Here is a 21,686-nt window from a genome sequence, read left to right as displayed (position 1 = left end):
GTGAGGAAGGAAGAGCTGGTTTGTTGGAGGGAGGAGGTTAATGATTGCCCGGGAGAATAGAAATTTGTATGCAGAATACAGACAGATTGCCTGAGTCTGAATCTTGCCTCTGACACTTAGTAGCTCTGTGACCTGAAGCAGTTGCTTAACCTCATTGTGCTTCAGCTTCTAACATGTGACAAGTAGGGATATAATTATACTTATGAGCTTGTTATGAGGATTAAACCAACAGCTGTAGTGGAGTGCTTTTAGGAGTGCCTGATGGGTAGTAGTAATTTGTAGATGGCAGCTACATCATCATCATCGTTATCAGTATTCTGTAAAATCCAGAGATCTGTTTTGGGGATGTATGAGCTCTTCAGTCTAAAACTTCTAGCACATTCCTTCTAGCAGGGATGGGGGGGGGTGGAGAAATGATCTACCTGGATGAGCCTTCATAGTTCTGTTAATTGTCACCTCACTATAACCACAGGTGTCTCACTTTCCATTCTTTTGTGGTGCTCAGGATCAAACCCAGGTTCTTCGGAGACATCTGGTTGCCCAATTTGTTTTAGGGAAAGTGAACTGCTTGTTGAAGGGCTTAAGTTTGGTGTATTTTGGTGTGACTTCCTCTGAATTTATTTTAAAATTTGGCCTTGCTACACCATGCCTGGGCCAGCTTTGTCAAATGAGGAGCCATGATGACTTCTCTCTGGGCCAGTCACAGGTGTCCAGGCAAGCACAAGAGAGAGTGTTAACCAAGACGTCATGAGCTTAGAGAGGGGGAGGGGAGCAGGCGGTGTTGTTCGTCGACTCCCTGAAATATGGAAAAAAAATAGTATGTTCACTTTTTTGGGGCTACTGCTGTCTTGGATTTCTACCCTTTGCCCCTGAACCACAGCCCTTTTCATTTTACTGAGGTTTCTTTATCAGCCTACGCAATTCTACATAAATTGAAAATAGTTCATTCAGCACATTTTTCTACTTAGCTTAAAGGCAGAATACAGAATAAAAGTAGGAACAGTACAACTGTCCAACCCCCCCCCCCCATTTACTGGTTAAGGATTATTTATAGCTACATTTTTTTAATTTAATTTAATTTATTTTTCTAATTAATTAATTAATTAAATTAATTTGACACAGAGAGAGAGAGAGAGAGCACAAGCAAGGGGAGCAGGAAAGGAAGAAACAGGCTCCCCACCGAGCAGGGAGCCTGATGCAGGGGCTCCATCCCGGGACCCTGGGATCATGACCTGAGCCGAAGGCAGACGCTTAGCTGACTGAGCCACCCAGGCGCCCCTGTAGTCCTACATTTTTAATATGGAACATCTACATCAGAGCCAACTTCCACCCCTCTTATCTTGTAATTCCAGTTAGAACTGGAGGTGTTACTTCTTGTTAAAATGTAAATACCTCTTTCTAGGAGGAGCAGACTGTTGTTTCTCAGTTTTTGTTTTTTTCCCCAGTTCATTTACTTCCTGATATAAATGGAAAATATGGAAACACATGAAGAAAGATAGCATGAAGCTATAGAACACCTTGAGAAGTTTGGGGTGGCAGGATATTAGCCTGGAGGAGTGAAACAGTGTAGGACAGAGAGGCAGAATTACTGCCTAATTGCAGTTGCACTTAGTGCAGAAGCAAAAGTTTGTAGAGAGAGGTTTTTGAAGCTTGTTTCCAGGTGTACAGATTGCAATCTAGCAACATTTACAGATAGTATTTAGTGTTAAGGAAACTTCTTTGCCCATTGTCTAATTTTTAATTGACCTGACAGAAGAAGAAGGGCTGTGTCTTCTAAAGTTGGCTATTTTAGTTCTAGTTAATTAGCTCTAAAAATATCATGTAACTCCTAAGACGGTCATGGGACCCAACCATGGGACTTTGCACCTGTGGGCTTCAGTTTTTGTCATCTTTAGAATGTGGGGATGGAGAATATGATGTCTAAAGTTTCTGCCATTGTGAAAATGTGTGATTCTAACTTATTCACATTCATACCTTTATTTATGTCACTTATGAAATGGCATAAATAGTGTTATCATTGTTTTCCCCAAAGGGTTTTTAATTTTTAGTGATGTGTTGCAAAGAATATATGAGATCTTTGGGAAAGTCATTAATCAGTCTATATTCAATATATATTGAACTTTGGAGAGATGGGATTTAGCATAATTAATCGTCCATAACAACCAACCTTTATTTTCAGGAATAATCACTTCCTGCTTCAAATCACTGCAGGTTCTGATTCAAAAGAATACATTGAATATTTATTATTCTGTGTAGTAGTGTGTTTGATCCTCTCAATAATCCTGCAGTTGATAGCAGTCTCTTCCTTTTTGGTACATAATACATTTCTAAAAAAATATTCTTTCCAGTGGTAATTTCTCTAATATTATTTTAATTAAGAAATTTAGGAAAGTACCTAATATTATTTTAAAAATGAATTTACCAGGATTTGGGGCATTTGATGAAAGTTAGGAGTTGAGCCCTTCAGATATTACCATTTCATGAGGAAAATGTACGATTTCTAATCAGGCTCTAAGAGTAAAGTTCAGTATTATAAACTTTTTTATTGTATTTTTCCTCTGCTCCTTTTCTGTAGAGGTCACAAGACATGGAAAAGAAAAAATATATTGGTACTCCCTCCTTTTATTTTCAGTGCTTCCTTGAAAACTGTATGGTCATAAAGCCTAACATCGACATTTCCATATACACTGCTCTGAGGAGAGGTTGTAATGATCTCTTTCTTCCTCCAGATGGCATTCTCTGCCGTCACCTAGTGCTGGGCACCTAAAGGGAACTATATTTACCAAGAATGTTTACTGATGTTGTATAATTTTCAAAGATCTACATAGTAACTCTGTGGGATAGACATTTCATGGAAAAGGAAGCCAGACATCACACAGATTTGTGTAGCAGCTAGTAATTGCTAGATTCACACTCTTCTGCCTTTATTTTCACCACTGTCACAATGCTGACTGACTATTCACAACAGAGTCAAAACCTAGGAAAATAGAATGAGTAAGCAGATTAGTAAATATTTATTAAAATATTTATTGAATAAGTAATAAATTTTGGTTGAATTTATGAATGAATGAATGAGTGATAGATTTAATAGTTTTTGGGGAGGAAACTTGGTGACGTAGGGAGCCCTTTTTGTCCTGCTGTTGAGCCTGAGATTTTATTTTTAGTGGTCACTGTAATGTTTTGGGTAGCACTGATAAAAACACAGCAATGACAAGGTATTTAAAAATGCCCAGAACTGGAGAACATAGGCAATATGACTTGGTGTAGTAGTTTTATACTGTATGTCAAGGAAATGACTATGTCAAAATCCTCAAGACTGAGGGTGATAGCTTAATTCTGTGATCTTTTGGATAATGGGTTGTGGCAATTAATCACAGAACCAGAACAGAGCTAAGATATCATAGTCAACTATCCAAATGTCTGTGGGGAGTCTTAGTCAATAAAAGCAGAGCCACAACTGACTAATTTTATTGACCATTTCACTTCCAGAAGGTTAAGGAGGTAATGACGGAAGCTGATAACTCTGAACCTATTTTGACTCACTATGAGGGCTTAATTAGACAAGTGAACATAATCGGAATCCTGAGAGAAACCCATGTCATTCATTTAACAAATTCAACAAATAGTGCCACATAGTGTTCTAGTTGCTGTAGATTTTGCAGTAAATGCAACAGACAAAATCCCTGTCATCAAGGAGCTTTTGTTTTAAGAGCTAACAATGACCTGTTGTCCAAAAAACTAGCCTCATGGTTTACTCAACTGCAGTGTCCTTAACTTGCATTTTAGACACCTACTTGCACAGTTACACTCTGGGTGTTATCATCTGGAACTGCTTGTTTCAGAAATCTAAAAATTCCAATATCCTTTATTCCCTCGTGGTTTTTTTTTTTTTTTTCTTTTTAATATTCCCTCATTTTGAGGGAATTGATTGCAGGCCTGTATTTCAACGTCTGCCGGGCCTCTTTCTCTTTTCTCGCCAGTCTGTATCCCAGTTTTGACCATATGGATTGTTCTCTCACTGTACCTTAGTTCTCTTTCCCTTCCTCCACCCACCAAAACTCCCATTTCTACATCAGTGATACAATCTGCGCTATCTCCTACTAGATCCAAGCAGCTGAGCCCTGCTGGAGAAACTCAGCCATATGAGAAAAGTGATTCTACCTGAAATTCATGGTTTTCAACCTCTGCTGAGCTCTCAGCCCACTAGAAGTTCCTTTTATTTATCCTTGGTCACTACTCTCTCCATCCTTAATTGCCTGCTTCTGATTTTGCATTTTGATACCAAACTTACTGTAATTCTGTCAGGGACTTGACTTGAGCTGCTCTTTCTGTCTGTATGTCTTTCTTCCCCCCTTTTCTCTCTTTACATGTTGAACTTTTAGTGAAAGATTACATCCTTCATGAAGCCTCCCTGCCTACTCAAATTGGATTCAGTGTCCCCTTATCAGTACACGACACCCTGTGTATTGGTTTGCCTTTGCCACCATAATGGGACCTTTTTAGAGGCAGAGACTGAAATTACTTTCACATTTTGTGTTCTTAGTACCTAGCACAAAGTGGGTGTTTTAGTAAATGTTAAATGAATAAGTAAGAAACAGGAAGAAGAATATGGAGGAAATCTGGAATATAGAGAATTAGAAATACAGAGTTCCAAAACAAACAAACAAACAAATACAGAGTTCCTAAATTTCAAAGTAAAGATAGATATGATGCCATGGATATAGTCTCCAGAAGGGAAAATGTGTGTAAGGTGTCCATAGGCAGAGTTTTTATTGAACAACTGGAAATAGTACGTGAAGAAAAGAGCAAGGTCAAGTGGCCAGATGAACTCATATTTAAAATAACATGTGCGGAAGAAGGAAAGAAGGATATGAAACAAAAATACATAGATGTAGATACAGATATCTCATATAAAAGAGGAATATAACCCTAAGAGAATAATGAGCTGGGGTTTTGCAAAAGGTTAAGGCTGACCTTTTACATTTTATATATAGAAGATGAAAACAGCAAGCAAATAATAGATTTTTGTTTTAAACAAACTGGCCCCCAGATGGTAGCCACACTTGTGGTGAGCATGGCATAGTATAGAGAAGTTGCATCACTATGTTGTACATCTGAGACTAATGTCACATCTGAGACTAATGTAACTATACTCAAATTAAAACAAAACAAAACAAAACAAAACACCTGACCCTATAATTGAATAGAGAGAGTAAAAGAAACTTCTCAGCTTCTGTTTTGTTTCTGGCTTCTCTGACATGAAGAATGATCTCTACACAGATTAATAAAACTAGATGTAAGAATAATAATAGAAAATTTAAGCACACGATTAGAGAGGAGATTGTACCAGAACCTCTGGTTGCTCTAAATGGGTTCACATCACAGGTTCAGATTCTGAGAAAGTGTAACACATTTTGTGTCATTGATGAGCAGGTAATCTTTGAGCAATTCTGGGGAATTTGAACACTATTAGAAAACAGTAGAGGACCAAAGTTCCAAAATTATAAAGCAAGAACATAGATTCCATAGACTTTAGTGAGCTTGATGTTACCTGCACAAAAGATTCTACAGATCGATTTAAAAGATTCTCAAATATTTACGGAAGGAAAAGATGAGCAGTAAGGGTTACAGGGGTTTTCTAAGAATAATTCCTTCCAGATAACCCAGTTTCCATCTTTGGCAGGAATGCTGCATGCACAGATGGGAGAATGCTGTGGCTGTAATCTATCTAGACTCCCATAAGGTATTTGACAGCTTCCATTCTGTCATTGCATGCTTGCACACGTGTTGGGGAATTGGACTGTGGTACGGGTCCAGGAATTGAACAGCCGAACTCAGCCTTAGTTACTAATGGCAACCTCGTGGGAAGTCTCTTATGGGCGGCTGTTTTTGACCCCGTTCCACTCATCAGTTAACACCTCCTCCTACTTCTCATTCTCAGCCAGCAGCCTTGCAGTTTATTTCACCAAGAAAAGACAAGCACCCAAATCTTGGTCCATTCACTGCCAGATATACCAATCTTCCTGCGTGTGCTCACATGCTCTGTCATCCTTTTTGTTCCATTACATGAACTGCCAGTGTTCCTAGCACTTGTCCATCAGATCCTCTTCATACTGCCCACTCACTGCTCCTGCGGTTCCCGCCTCTCGTTCTAGTTTTTCATCTCTGTTCCTTTCTTCTTTGGAGAAACTTGCTATATAAACATGCTATAGTAGTATCTCAGGTTCCAAACATGCTGTAATGTCCCTTGTTAAAAAAAAAAAAAAAAAAAGTACACCACCTCCCCCATCCCATGTTCTCTTCAGCTACCCCCCACCTCCTTGCCACCCTTTATGGCAGAACTTCTCAAAAGAGCTGTCTTAAACTCCTTGCCCCCCTCCCTCACCCCCTGTGCCACTCCTCTGAGACCACTCTTGGACAAGGTTGTCAGTAACTTCCAGCTTGCTAAATCCAGTGGTCAGTTCCTAGTCTCATCTTAATCAACCTTTCAGCAATATTTGACATGGTTGGTCAGCCTTTCCCATTTCAAGCTTTCTTTACCTGGTTTTTGGGAGGCACCACTCTCCTGATTTTTTTTCCTGCCCTACTTGCTGCTCCTTCCCAGTCTCCTGTGCTGGATCCTCCTCCTCTCCCTGATGCGGGGTTGCTAACCCCAGGGCTCAGTCCTAGAATCTCCTCTGCTTCATTTATACTCATTCTCTAGGTCCCCACTGATCAGTACGATAGCCACTGACCACAGCCCAGTCATTGCTGAAAGTTCTGTTGGACAGCACTGCTCTGGGTTATGCCATCCATCTAGTACTGTTTAAACACATCTATATGCTGATAACTCCCAAATTGATTCACCAGTTCCAGCCTCCCCACCTGAACTCCAGTTTGGCATGTCCTTGGTGTCCTTTGCTTGGTTTCCACACCACCTATCAAACCTAACATAGCTAACATTGAACTTTATTTTCCCTCTCATCCTGCTCTTCTTTCAGTCTTGTCTATCACTAAACAGTGCTGTTCTTCACACAGACTTTAAAAACCTTGTGGACTCTCTGGAGTGGGGGGCAGGCAGGAAGGAGACTTCCGTTCTTAGGGAGAAACAGTTCCCTGGGAACACTTCTGTTTCATCTTTCCACACCTTACTTCAGTCCCTGGCGAGTGGGAATGAGTGACTTTTCTCACTCTTTGTAATACTTTTTTTTTTCTTTTTTTAAGATTTTATGTATTTATTTGACAGAGAGAGACACAGCGAGAGAGGGAACACAAGCAGGGGGAGAGGAAGAAGCAGGCTTCCTGCCAAGCAGGGAGCTGGATGTGGGGCTCGATCCCAGGATCCTGGGATCAAGACCTGAGCCGAAAGCAGACACTTAATGACTGAGTCACCCAGGTGCCCTCTTTGTAATACTTTTTAACTTCCCTTGCACTCAGTATCCAATGCGTCAAACATAAACTAATCTCAAAGCCCTGGGATACTTTTCCCAGATGCTCACGTGACCCATTTTCTTCCTTCATTCAGGCTTCTGCTCAAATACCACCTCTTTAGACAGTCCTTGTCACCCTATCTGAAGTAGCATTCCTGTCACTCTGTACCCTTACTCTGTTTTATTTTTTATAGCACTTAGCACTGCCTGACATTACAATATGTTTGTTTTTCATCTGTCTCTACCTCACTGGAATCCATGAGGGTGGGGATTTTGTTTTTGCTGTATTCCCAGTGCCAAAAATAGTAGCCAGCAGATAATAAATGTTCCATAAGTATTTGTTGAATTAAATGCCGTATTAATGAAATTTCTGATGAAATAAAACTAAGGTATAGCTAATACACTGTCAGGTTTTTGCTTTGTGTTTTGGCCATTCATGTTTTATACTTTACCGGTCACTGTATTAGAAAAACTTACTATTTTCCTGAGGTCATTTATATGATTATAGGTACTTTGTTATTATGCTTTTCATTTTTTTTATTTTATTATGTTATGTAAATCACCATACATTACATCATTAGTTTTTGATGTAGTGTTCCATGATTCATTGTTTGTGCATAACACCCAGTGCTCCATGCAGAACGTGCTCTCTTTAATACCCATCACCAGGCTAACCCATCCTCTCACCCCCCTCCCCTCTAGAATCCTCAGTGTTTCTCAGAGTCCATAGTCTCTCATGGTTCGTCTCCCCCTCCGATTTCCCCCTCTTCATTTTTCCCTTCCTACAACTTCTTTTTTTTTTTTTTAATATCTAATGTATTATTTGTTTCAGAGGTACAGGTCTGTGATTCAACAGTCTTACACAATTCACAGCGCTCACCATAGCATATCCCCTCCCCAATGTCTATCACCCAGCCCTCCCATCCCTCCCACCCCCCACCACTCCAGCAACCCTCAGTTTGTTTCCTGAGGTTAAGAATTCCTCATATCAGTGAGATCATTTATTTTAATATAAAAATTCTGGTAATATTGTTACAAGTTTTATTTATTATGACATAATAATAGTAGCATTAGAAGTTGAATATGATAGTAATAATGATGTTTTTTAAATTTGGCATTTTAGCTGTAAAGTAGAATAAGTGATAAGACAGGGTCCCCGTCCTTAAGGAATTCATGACCTTGGAGGTAAGACAGTCATACGTACCTACAGGGTATTTATGTAGTTTAGAAACAGAGGCAAGTACATATACTGCCCTGAGGACATCTTCAGTCTATTTTTCTGAACTCTATTTGCGGACTTTATGGACACCCAGCATAATACAGGATGATAAAAGTTAGAATGCAGCTGAGTTTATCGAGGGTGGTGGCAGAGTAAAGAAGGTCACAACTGACTATGCTGGCTGATAGAATTACGATCTTGGATAGAGTGAAACTCCATGGACATCCAAGCTGGGCTGTGAAAAATATGGCTAAAGAAGCCATCCCAGGGGCGCCTGGGTGGCTCAGTCATTAAGCGTCTGCCTTCGGCTCAGGTCATGATCCCAGGGTCCTGGAATCCAGCCCCACGTCGGGCTCCCTGCTCAGCGGGAAGCCTGCTTCTTCCTCTCCCACTCCCCCTGCTTGTGTTCCCTCTCTCACTTTGTCTCTCTCTGTCAAATGAATAAATAAAATCTTTAAAAAAAAAAAAAGCCATCCCAGTTTAAGTGCATTGGAGAAATCCCTCAGCAGGGCCTAGAAATGTCCCGCGATAACAGAGAAAAACAGACGGATCCAGTTGTCTGTCAGCTTCCACTTCTAATGGCCATGCCGAGCTACTTGGAATCACTGTAGCATCTCAAGATGGATGGCTCCACCTTGTAGTAGTCCAAACCAGAGGGTAATCAGAGTCACAGCAGTTAATCAAATACCATCTTTATGCTCATAATTTGATAGTTTCCCCTTCTGTAATTTCAGAGTCGAAAATAGGTGGGTGATTTGTATTAGCTGAGGATGCAGCAGGAGCAGGTGTGGAGGGTGTATTGAGACTTCATTCCAGGGCCTTTTCATTTGGTTGGGCAGTTGATGCACTGGCCACTGGTGCCCCGAGTGCAGTAGTGGGAGTGAAACCTAGCCTGTGCGTGGATAGCTGTGTGCCTGACATGGGGCTGACCAGTCTGGGAAAAGGTGTCTTTCCTGCATCACACAAAGCCCTGTGTCGTCTTAACAGCAGCTAATCCCGTTTCCTGCCTCCTTTATCCTCAAGTACCCAGAATAATGTGGTACAAGTACTGTTCACCAAGCTGAAGGGAATTCAAGAAAGTTCTCTAGGTTTGGGCATTTTGAAGGAATTAAAGGTCACTCTGATTTAAACACTTGGTATTCGAAATAAACATTCATGGTTGCCGTGTACCTCTAATGAGGAAATATTTTTTATGCCTCTGCCTAGGCACAACTATAGAGAAGGGGAAAACAGGTAACTCAACAGAAGCATTTGTTGCTACCCCAGAAGTAGGAATTTATCCTTTGGTATTCAGAAATAGCCTTCATTGAGGTTAATTCATTTTTAAAACTTCAACAAGGATATGAAATTTGGTGGTGGTTTATTCATTGTTTGGGTTTAGTATTTTTCTGAGTTTTCATATATCCTCAAATACCTTTCACTCTCAAGGAGAGTAATAACTTGGCTACCCATAGTATGTATGTACATGGTATTCCACTGCCTCCTAGATTCAGTGTTAAGAAGACGGATACTGGGCTGATTCTCCTTCCTTTATAGTTAACTGGTGATTTACCTGCAGGTTGTAAGGAGTTGGAAGGAGGGGAGGAGTAGGGAGCTGTGATCAAGTTGCTTTGTTCAGATTAAGTATATTCCAATACTTCCTGTCTCAGGATTCCATTCTTGGAGCTCTAGAAATTTTTTAATGTGTTCTTGAGGTTCAAAAGCTTCATTGGCTTCTTTTACATCAAATATGAAGAAACTGGCCATTGGTTTTTGTGTCAGAACTTTATTAAAATTACTTGTGTTTTACTATTACCATTAATATGTTTGTCTTTTTTTTTTTTTTTTTAACAGGTGAAGCTTTATTCTAAGGATATTTGTTTGATCTGGTTCATGACCTCAAATTATAAAGACTCTAAATGTTACAGGAGTGTTGAGAGATTGGTAAGTATTTAATGTAATAGATATAAGCAGTCAAAATACTTGTTTCAGTCTAAGCCTTTGAAACTGCATAGTTATGTGACATTAATTAAACCCCAAAGTACAAACAACTAAACTTTCCATTAGTAGAGATGGATATATAAATTGTGGCTTATCCATACAATGGCATGTTGCATAATGGTTTAAAGGAACAAACATAATGTTGAGAGGAAAAATAAAGTTATAGAAGGATACATATAGTATACTATTTATATACATTTTTAAAATAGTTAATACTGAATATTTTTATGGCTATAAACATGTAAAAAATTATAAAAACATGTATAGAAATGTTAAACACCAACTAAAGAGAGGAAGAAGTGGGGTGGGGTGTGGCTTTTCTGTACTGTAAGGTTTAATTTCTTTGCACACACACACACATACACATATACACACACTGATCTGAACACCGCATTAATATTAATACTTGCTAAATCTGAGTATTGGCTATAACCGCATGTTATATATTCTTTGTACTTTTCTGGGTATTTGAAATATTTCTGAAAATCTTTTAAAAATACCATGCAATCGGGACACCTGGGTGGCTCAGTCGTTAAGCATCTGCCTTTGGCTCAGGTCATGGTCCCAGGGTCCTGGGATCAAGCCCCGCATCGGGCTCCCTGCTCGGCGGGAAGCTTGCTTCTCCCTCTTCCTCTCCCCCTGCTTGTGTTCCCTCTCTTGCTGTGTCTGTCTCTGTCAAGTAAATAAATAAAATCTTCAAAAAAAAAAAAAATTCCATGCAATCGTCTTTTCAGTTGGCATTCAGATTGGCTGAAAGGCATTCAGTGAAATTCAACATTCCTATTAGATGAGCAGGAAGAAATGAATACTTATTAATGTGCAAGGCAAAAGTGTCCCCCATCACCCCTATCAATGTTGTTCTGTTAGTGCTGACTAATGTAGTTAGAAGAGTAGAAAGTGTGTGAATATTGGGTAGGAGAATTCAGAATTTTTGTTATTTGTAGATGATAGGGTTTTATATCTGGAAATTTCAAAAAAATTAATGAAAGTTCAGTAAGAAGTTTGGATGTATGATTTCTATATCAACATAAATATACTTCCTATTTGCCTCCTACATACCAGTTTTCTTTCCTAATTAGATTATCTAATGGAAACAAAATCCCATTCAGAATAACAGCAAAAACTACAAAACACCCTGGAAGAGACCTAACAAGAAATGTGTAAAACCTATTATATGAAGCAGTAACAGCAATCTCTACCACAAGGACATAGAGGATAAATGTGCAAGTAGAGTAAGGATGTTCATTGCAGCTCTGTTTATGATAATCAAAACTAGAAATAGCCTAAATATTCAATGAGATTGGCTGCGTAGTTAATAGTACTCTATATAATGAAAAACATATTATATATACATGCAGAGCATGCCACGAAGCTAGCAAAAAGAGTAAGAGAGAGCTCATATGAAAAGATTTCCAGAATATCTTCGTGAATCAAAACAGGTCAGATCATTTATATAGAATACCCTAGTTATGTAACTGTGTCTATATTTTATGTACATTTAAGAATCAGGAGTAACATACATTTCTGCATATATTGTAATTTTTTTTTGCCGACCTGGCATCTTGTGTTTTTAGGAAGTGGCACTGAAATCATTTCCTCAGTAATTGTCATACCTCAATATTCACATTATCTTCATTTCCAGAAAATAGACCCTAATTATTACCACAATTTTTAAGTTTTTCACATTTTTAATATTGCTAAAGTTGCAGTGTACCTTATAATCAGTGGTGTCTAGTAAGCACTGGGAGCCGGCTGCACTTGGTGAAGGGGTTGTTCTTGCAGGCTTATGAGGGCACTTGGTCATTAGCTGTTCGTATCAGCACTTTAGCTGAGTTACATGCATTGTTGGTACTATATCTGATGAGTTTTAAATGTTTCCGAAACTTTCTGCTGATCCTATCTGGTAAGATCAGCAAAGTGCCAGCATCGAAACTTACAGAATGATGTCAGCATCTTTGGAAGAAAATCCCAGGAACAGTAGTGTAGCACTCTTAAGAAATGGTGCATAGTGGGTAGAGTTGATGACCTAGAAGGTGATATTGTATGGAACGTTCTAAGTGATAAGAAGGTACTGTGTTATACTTTAATTGGCAGTGTTATTTGTTTTAGTAGTACACTAAATAATTATGTACCTTAAAATCTGTGACAAAAATAAATAAATAAAATCCGTGACAAATTAGGTGAAATAAGTTAATAAAATTTGATAACTATGGACTGAATATAAATAAGTTTATATATTATGTACATATTATAATATATAATTAGTTTATATTATTGTAAATTATTTGATTTATTGAATAATTTTACCTTATGAAAGCTTCATAAAAAGCCAGTATTTATATAAGGGAGGGTATTGCTACATTTTGGGATAATGAGTAATGTACATTTTATTTTTTACACTTTTTCCTAGTGATCAACAATATTAAAAATAATGATCTTTGTTATGCTACAGGGGATTGTTACTGTAATAATACCTAGAATTCTGATGGGAATCCAGGACTTAAATCATCAGCCCCAAAAATGAATAGGAACCAAAGTAATACTAGGAATTTCTTTGGTTTCTCCCTTTCATGTTTATCTGCTTCCCTTTGCATCCTAGTGGTTCATTTTCACCTAGTTGGCTTCTTCTGAGCCTCAGCTACCTCATAATGACTACTACAGGCCCATCTTTATGTGACTTTTCAGTTCATCAACTATGTCCCTTAATTCAAATTCCTATGAGACAGAAGGAGCCTAATTGGCCGGATGCCTCTTTGCAAGCTGCATCATCTTGTGGCCAGATGTTTGTGGCTGCTTCTGAATCAGGTGTGCCTCAGTTGATTAGGGCTCGGAGGCTGGCCTTGTCCCTTGACGATAGGCACAGTCCTATGGTCCACTGCCTTCTCCGCAGGGTCTAGGGGGCGGGCCCCCCCAATGGGTGAAGCAAGACTCCACAATATACATCTTATTTAATCTCTCCAGGCTGAAACGTTTTTAAAGGTTACTGGGTGTCTCAAAATTACTTTTCGCCCTAAGATGAAACTGTTCTGAAATTCCTTGGGAATTTTATTGTTCATGGTTTTTCCTTTCTAAATAGTTACACATTTTTTTTCTTTATATTGGTGTTTTTCCTCTCCTGTCTGCTTTACCTTATTATTTTCCTTTATCTTAAAATGTCACATTGCCCTTTGATTTAAATGTATAGTAAGAAGTGAAGTGACGTAACTTCAGCTGCTAGACGTCTTCTATTTTTATTTACCTGATGATAAATCCTTCTCCCTCCATTAACTGAACCCCGGTTGTTGGGGGGAGGGTGTATCACTGATTGTCAGTTCCATCATGTGAAAAACAGTTTATATTTTTAAAAGATCCATTCATATTTTTAAACCATGTAGAACAAGAATAGTTTATAAGTAATGGGTTTATTTTTATTCTATGATGAGGCTATTTAAGAAGGTCAGGATCTACCTTAACTGCCACCACTCACTAGTGTATCTTCTATGTAGGTGCTTTCACTTCCTGTTTTTGGTTATGCTTAGGGATTATCACACCCACGACCATTTATGCCATGTAAGAATATTCAAGGAGCACCTAACTAGATCAGAACTATGTCTGAAAATATTATAGGGTTAAATACCAGTGCCCAGTAACTTAAAGTCAGTTCTTTGGTTAAAAACAGCCTTAAAAACACTTAGTTTTAAACGTAAATTTTTATTTCTCTTAATCTTCTTTTTTGGTAATATTTATTTGATAGCTCGGTCATGAGCATCGACAGTAACTCATTGGCACGTGAATTTCTGACGGATGTCAACCGGCTTTGCAATGCGGTGGTCCAGAGGGTGGAGGCCAGGGAGGAAGAAGAGGAGGAGACACACATGGCTACCCTTGGCCAATACCTTGTCCACGGCCGAGGATTTCTGTTACTTACCAAGCTAAATTCTGTCATTGATCAGGTAACATTTTCATATCAAATAATTTTTTCACCAGTATATTATAGTTGATTACAGATACATAATTTCTGGATTCCGTAGTTTCTGAGAGTCTCTTTGAGATAAAGTGCTATCTCTCACATCACTTCAACAAAGAAAAGTAGCCCCGTCTATGAACGTACTGTTTATTTGAATACTTTTCAAAATGTCTGAAATGTCTTAGGATGATAAATGGCCTTTCTTCTAAAATGACCTCATATATATTAAGCTTTTTATCCTAATATCAGTGTGAGATAACTATGATTATTAGTAGAGACCTAAGATTTTGAATCAGAAAAACATTTGCACTTTCAATAAATTCAGATATGTTTTTGAAAGGTTTAGTGTAAATTATATTTAGAGAGTTTACTAATTCTGGGGTGAAAGTAGAGAATCCTTAAACTGATAATTATATTGGGTCCTTTAGCTTGTATACATCCAGTTTTTTATACCTCATTGTGTTTGCTCAAAGTATGGTCTGAACATACGGTATTTTGTGGTTTCCTTACTACGGAATTAACAGAACTCTAAAGCTAGTTGGGAAATAGAGATGTCATCCAACCTTCTTTTGTGGATGAAAAACAGATACAGAACATTAAGTAACTCAGACAGGCTTAACTTGCAGCCCAAACATGATTTATGTCTTTACTTCATTTTAGTAAAAAACAAGTATGTATTTTATGAAAGAAAAAATTTACTGTCTGCTTTCAGGGGACTAATTAATGTAGTTAGATAATATTTCAATTAACTTGAAAAGATAATAAGGTCTCTGTAGCACCAATATGACAGATATTTTTCAACACTTATAAATGTTACTGGCTTTAGATAGAAACTTAACTACTGTTGAAATTTCTTTGCCATCAAAGCATTTTGCTAATAAATACGTATATTGGGTAAATACAGAGACTAAAATTAAACAATGCATCTGTTTTCACCATACACTGAGGAACCTAACAAATATCAGGGAGTATTTGTTCACTGTAGTGTCTACCTGTCATGAAATTTTCCAGAGTATTTTCCAAAATACTATGTATTTTTACTCCTTTCATGAATGTTATTTATTAAATGCGTGACTACATGTAATTTAATTTTTTATATTTTGTATAACTTTTCCATAAATAAATTTTAAAATTTAGAAAAAATTATCTGTTAGATCATGTGTAGTGATTTTTATTCCAAAATTTTAATGATTTAATAAGCATATCATGCTCTGTTCATTTTCTTACCCCACATTAAAACATTTCAATGATTTTTCTCTTTTTTTAAGGATATCCTGTAAGTAGCATCAGAATTAACAAATACCCAGGAATAAATCTAATAAAATATGTACAGATTTCTGTACGTAATTCTATAAAACATTGTTGAGAGAAACTAAAGACAACCCAAATAAATGTAGGCCTACATAATTTTCATGTATTGGAAAAATCAGTATTGTAAGGATACTTGTTTTCTTTAAACTGATGTGTAGATTCCAGTGTGATCCTAATCAGAATGTCAGTAGGTTTTTTAATGAAAGCTGTAGTTAAGATATAACCCATATATCATAGAATTTACCCATTTCATATGTACAACTCAGTGGTTTTTAGCATAATCACAGATATGAGCAACTGTCACATAGTCAATTTTAGAACATTTTCATTACCTCAAACAGGGACCTGGTACCTTTTAGCTATCACTCCCCTATCCCTCCCATCACCCTCAGCCCTAAGCAAACACTAATCTACTTTCTGTTTCTATAGATTGTATGCTTTCTCCTTTAAGTCATGAAATACCTTTTAATGTATTATTAAATGGCTGAAATCATCCAAGTCATAGTTGCAACAATATTTTTTCCTAGGGTAATATCTTGTATTCCCTCTTCCCCAGTCATTCACTTTTGGAATATCTGTAGCAATGGCAGTAGGCACCAGTAGGAACAGTAGAAGTAGAGAGCAAATAGATAGCCATTTAAAAAATAGGGCTTATCAACATTTAATTATTTAAACCAGGAAATGGAGAATGATAATTTGGATCTTTAAGGCAAATTTAGTTGTGCAAGTTTAATCACTTAGAGTGGAATTAAAACAGTAGATTCAAAGCTGTACATTTCAAGAGGAACTTCACCCTTATATCTGTGCTTCTCATGAATAGGAGCACTTCTTGGGTACTCTGAGCAAGAGGCAAATGAAGCCCATAGCTACCATTCCACTTTTGTGCAAGGGCTTTATTAATAGATATTTGGTATAAATAATTAAACAGACTTTTTATTGCTATATAATTTACATGTAGTGAATGCACAAATGTAAAGTGTATAGTTGAATGAGTTTTGACAAATACAAACACCTGTGTAACCACAGCCTAGATCAAAGTTTAGAACATTTTCACCACTCTAGAAAAAGGTTTTCATGCCCCTTTTCAGGCAGCCCCACTGCAACACAACCACAATTCTAATTTCTAACATCTAGGTGTAGCGTTGCTTGTCCTAGGACTTCATATAAGTGGAATCATGCAGTATGTACTCTTGTGTTCCAGAGCTCTGTCCATTACACGTGCATCACTAACACTACGTTTTGTTTCCAATGGGTATTTTGTTGTATGGATATACCACAATTTGTGTGACCATTCACCTGTTGTTTAACCATTTGGCTTTTGTTTCCTTTTGGCTATTATAAATAAAGCTGCTGTGAACATTCTTAAAAAAGTCTTTGTGTGAATATATTTTCATGTTTCTGGGTAAATAGGCATACAATTGCTGTGTCGAAGGGTAGGTGTTTATAAGAAAGTGCCAAACTCTTTTTTCAAAGTGGTTGTACCACTTTTCATTCTCACCAGCAATGTGTGAGAATTCTAGTGGTTCTGCATCCTCTCTGATATTTGACCTTGCCAGCCCGTTTAATATCAACTGTCCTAAGGGTATATGAAGTAGTGTCTCATTGTGATTTTAATTTTCATTTCTTTAAAAACTAATGATGCTGAGCACTATTTTGTGTTCATTGGCCGTTTGTACATCTTCTTTTGTGAATGTCTGTTTAAGTTTTGTGCCCATTTTAAAAGTCAGGTTATTTGCTTAGTATCCAGTTGTAGTTTTTTTTCATGTATTCTGGATACATGTCTTTGTTGGATTGCAAATATGTCCTTTGTAGCTTGCCTTTTCATTTCTTAACAATGCCTTTAGAACAGCAGATTTTTTGTATAAATAGTGTATTTTGTATCCTAGGAAATCCTTATCTTGTATCCCAAAGTTGCAAAGATACTCTCCTATGGTTTTTTTTTTTTTTTTCTAGAAGCTTTTTAATTAGTATTTTTATTTTTAGGTCTGTGATCCACGTTGAATTAATGTTTGTGTACAGTGTGAGGCCGGAGCTACAGTCCCTCTCTCCCCCTCCTCCCTGTGCAGTTACCCAGTCATTCCAGCTAGAGTCTGCCCTTTCCCCACGGAGTAACCTTGGCACCTCTGTGGAAAATCAATTCGCCATATACTTGGGCTTTATTTCTAGACTCTTCTGTTCCACTGTCTATCATCTGTTTGCGTTACTATGGCCTTTATATAGTGTGTCTAGAAATTAGGTGGTATAAGTTCTTCAAAGTGTTCTTCATTTTCAAGAATGTTTGACTATTCTAAGTCCTTTGCATTTCCATATAAATTTTAGAAGGAGCTTATTACTTCTATAGAAATGCTTGCTAGGATTTTAGTTGTGATGGCATTGAATCCAGAAATCAATTTGGAGAAAATTGACAACAATGTTGAGTTTCTCAGTCTATCAGCATGGTGTTAATATCTGTTAATTTAGTCTTCTCTAATTTCTCTGCCATATTTTTTTGATTTTCAGTGTAGAAGTCTTGCATATTTTTGGTTAAATTTATTCTGAATATTTTATTATTTTTGATGCTATTGTAAATGGCATTTAAAATTTTTATTTTGTCATTTGTTGCTCATAGAAATATAATTGATTTTTGTACATTGACCTTGCATCCTATGCCTTTGCTAAATTCATTTATTTGTATTTATTTTGAAATTTTTCTGCAGATTCCCTAGGGTTTTCTGTGTACACGATCAAATCATCTGTGAATGATTTTTCCAATTTTTGTACCTTTTATTTCATTTTCTTGCCTTTTGCATTGGCTTTTAGTGCAAAAGTAGGTGGAAGTGATGAGAATGAACATCCTGCCCAGTGTCTGACTTTAGAGAGAAAGCATTCAGTATGTCCATTAACCATCATATTAGCTCTGGATTTTTTTTAGATGCCTTTTATCAGAATAAGGGAGTTCTAGTCTATTCCCAACCTGTTAGAATTTTTATCCTGAATGGATATTGGATTTTGTCAAATGCCTTTGCTGAATCCACTGAGACTATCATATATATATATATTTTTTATTCTGTTAAGGTGGGTGAATTACATTGATGGTTTCTAAATGTTAAAACCATCATTTGCATTCCTGGGATAAACTCCATTTGGTCATGATTTATTATATACAGATATGTTAATCTGTTTATTCTTCAGAAAAAAATAGTCTCCTTAAATAGCAAAAGTATGTTCTTTTCAATGGTTAAAGATAACCATGGTTGAAGCTTATATGCAGACCTTTACAGGTTTTTTGAGAGAAAATTTGTCCAGCCCAAAAAGGAAGAGTTATCTTAGATTTTAATCTTGGCACCAGCATCAATGAGATGGGTGACTTCAGTTTGTGATGAGCTGCTTCAGATCTCCCTGTCCTCATCAGGAACAATTTAAATACATTAAGTTGGATGACTTAAAAGATCTCTTCCAACATAAAAAGTATTTGTTTTCATATAACATTTGATAATAACAGTTTCTGATTTTTTCTATACCCTGGTTATAAATATATACAGCTTAATTCTGATGTAATGAATAGAAAATCACAGTAATTTATTACCAACATAAGTGTGATAAATACTACTTTTTAAAACTTCAGCATATGAATTTCCATACCTGTTCACACTTTATGAATGCTCTATAAAGTTGTTACTTATTTTGCTGAGTAAAATGTGAAGTTTTACTGGAAGAGGTTATATATTTATGAACAAAACATTATTTAAAAATTATAATAGGTCTCTTTTTCAGCTGTTTTCTATGTAAGAGAGTACTTTTTTCTTCCTACAGTTTTGTAGTATTACCACTTTAATATATAGTACTACATAAATGGCCTATCATTGTAATATATAAAATAAGTATAATAGAAAAATATCAGACTTTTAGAAGTATGGCTACACAATTCATTCACTAGTTTATTCAGCAGGCCACAAAGTACCTACTAAATGCCAGCACCTCTGCTAGATGCAGAGATAAAAAAGCAGAGACTGTCCTTACCAGGAGCTCTTAGCTTTCAAAGAGACGGACAGATTGAAAAAAGGCAATGATGACAAAACATGTGAAAGTATTTGGAGAGTGCAAAGGAGAGGGCCAATGATGCTTCTTAGAGAAATTGGCATCTCTAAGTAGGGATTAGCAATGTAGAAAAGGGAGGAAGCATTGGACCAGGGGAACCGCAGATGTGGACTTTGGAGGCTAGAGAAGGAAGAACATTCAGTGACCTAGCAGTAGTTTAGTGGGCTTAGAGCAAAGGCTGTATATGTGGTTTAGGTGGGTGGGAGGACTAGGCAGGCAGAGGCCATGTGATGGCAAGCCCCGTGTACCATATTTAAGAGGAGTAAGTTTTTTTTCTGAAAACATTGGGGAGGTTTTGTTTGTTTTGTTTTGTTTTGTTTACATGGAGGAGATTTTGAAGCAAGAAAATAGGCAATGAAAATGGTTCTTCAGATTTGACAAGTCATTGGAAATATTGGTGAGAATTATTTCAGTAGGAAAATAATGCAAACTTTTAAAATTAGTAGAGGCAATTATAATATGTGAACTTTAATTTACTACTCTAGTTTTACAGATTCTATTTACACACATGCCAAGATCTATCTGTGCATGATTAGTTTGTCAGGAATGAGGGAGTAGGGGGGATGCTGGTATTCCTACTTCTTGGAGTAGTGAGAGTATCATCTTGGCCTCTAGACAGTGGTGCTACCCACAGAGAGCAGGTTATCCAGTGAGTTATCTCCCTTTACACCCAGGCTAATAGATAGGAGCAATGAATATATCAGGTGATTGCTGCGTAACAGAGCATATTCCAAAAACTTAGCGGCATAAAACAACAAGGATTCCTTTGCTCATGTGTCTTTGAGTTGGCAGCTCAGGTAGACCCAGCCGGGATCACAGCGTCCGCTAATTGTGGGGTCAGCTGGGCTGACCTCTGACTGTGCAGTCTGTTGGCAGAAGACTGAGGGCTGTTGGATGGGGCCGTTGGCCAGACTGCCTCAGAGGCTTCTTTGATTTCAGTAGGCGAGGCGAGGCTCCTTTACATGGTTTTGTGGAGGCATTATTCCAGGAGGGAAGCAGAGAAGCTGCAAGATGCCACATAACATCACTTCTGCCACATTCTGCTGGTCAAAGCAAGTCACAAGTTCAGCGCAGAATGAAGGGATGGGAACACAGACTCCATCATTTCAGGAGAAGATAATTTGTGGCCATATTTTATCTACCATCATCTCTTCTCTGGCCACAGTTATTTGCATTCCTCCCACACTTCCTCTCCCACAGGACCCTCAAAGTATCGTCCCATCATGGCATCAGGCTTGAAGTTTCTGATCTCATGATATGTATCAGTTCTGCATGCAGATGAGGCTTCCAGGTGCAGTGCTTTGGTTACAACTCTTCTTGATTGAGAGACTTGTGAACACAAAAGCCACACTCACCCATATACAGTGATGAGTAGGGACAAGTTAACACACTAGATACTTGTATTCAGAAAGGAGAGTGACCAGGGCGCTTGGGTGGCTCAGCTGGTGAAGTGGCTGCCTTCGGCTCAGGTCATGATCCCAGGGTCCTGGGATTGAGTCCCGCATCAGGCTCCCTGCTCAGCGGAGAGCCTGCTTCTCCCTCTGCCTGCAGCTCCCCTGCTTGTGCTCTCTCTCTCTGTCAAGTAAATTCATAAAATCTTAGAGAAAAAGAACGGAAAGTGACCAGAGGCATGTAGCAGTCACTGATTGATCCACTGAGCTCCTGGCAGGCATGTCAGTGACCCCTATTCTTGGGGCAGGGAATGTTCTCTTCTGTGGGAGTGCTTCCTTAATCCATGGTTCTC

General features: G+C 37.8%; 1 protein-coding gene across 3 annotated transcripts in view; it reads left to right on the top strand.

Annotated features, from left to right (window-relative positions):
* Positions 1-21,686, top strand: part of LYST (lysosomal trafficking regulator) — a 182,324-nt gene that overhangs the window by 28,098 nt on the left and 132,540 nt on the right. For 2 of the 3 annotated variants that reach the window (XM_035008509.1, XM_035008508.1), the window contains exons 2-3: positions 10,462-10,551; positions 14,342-14,540. In XM_035008509.1, the coding sequence (XP_034864400.1) occupies positions 14,349-14,540 (192 nt within the window). In that variant the 5' untranslated portion in view covers positions 10,462-10,551; positions 14,342-14,348. Of the gene's footprint in view, positions 1-5,683; positions 5,744-10,461; positions 10,552-14,341; positions 14,541-21,686 lie in introns of all 3 variants that reach the window. The other variant, XM_035008510.1, reaches the window with a different exon arrangement.

This window comes from Mirounga leonina, unplaced genomic scaffold, assembly GCF_011800145.1.
Source record: "Mirounga leonina isolate KUSES-001 unplaced genomic scaffold, KU_Mleo_1.0 Mir_152, whole genome shotgun sequence".
In the NCBI taxonomy this organism is placed as follows: domain Eukaryota; kingdom Metazoa; phylum Chordata; class Mammalia; order Carnivora; family Phocidae; genus Mirounga; species Mirounga leonina.
Note: the sequence above shows the minus strand (reverse complement) of the source record. Positions and strands in the feature narration are given on the sequence as shown.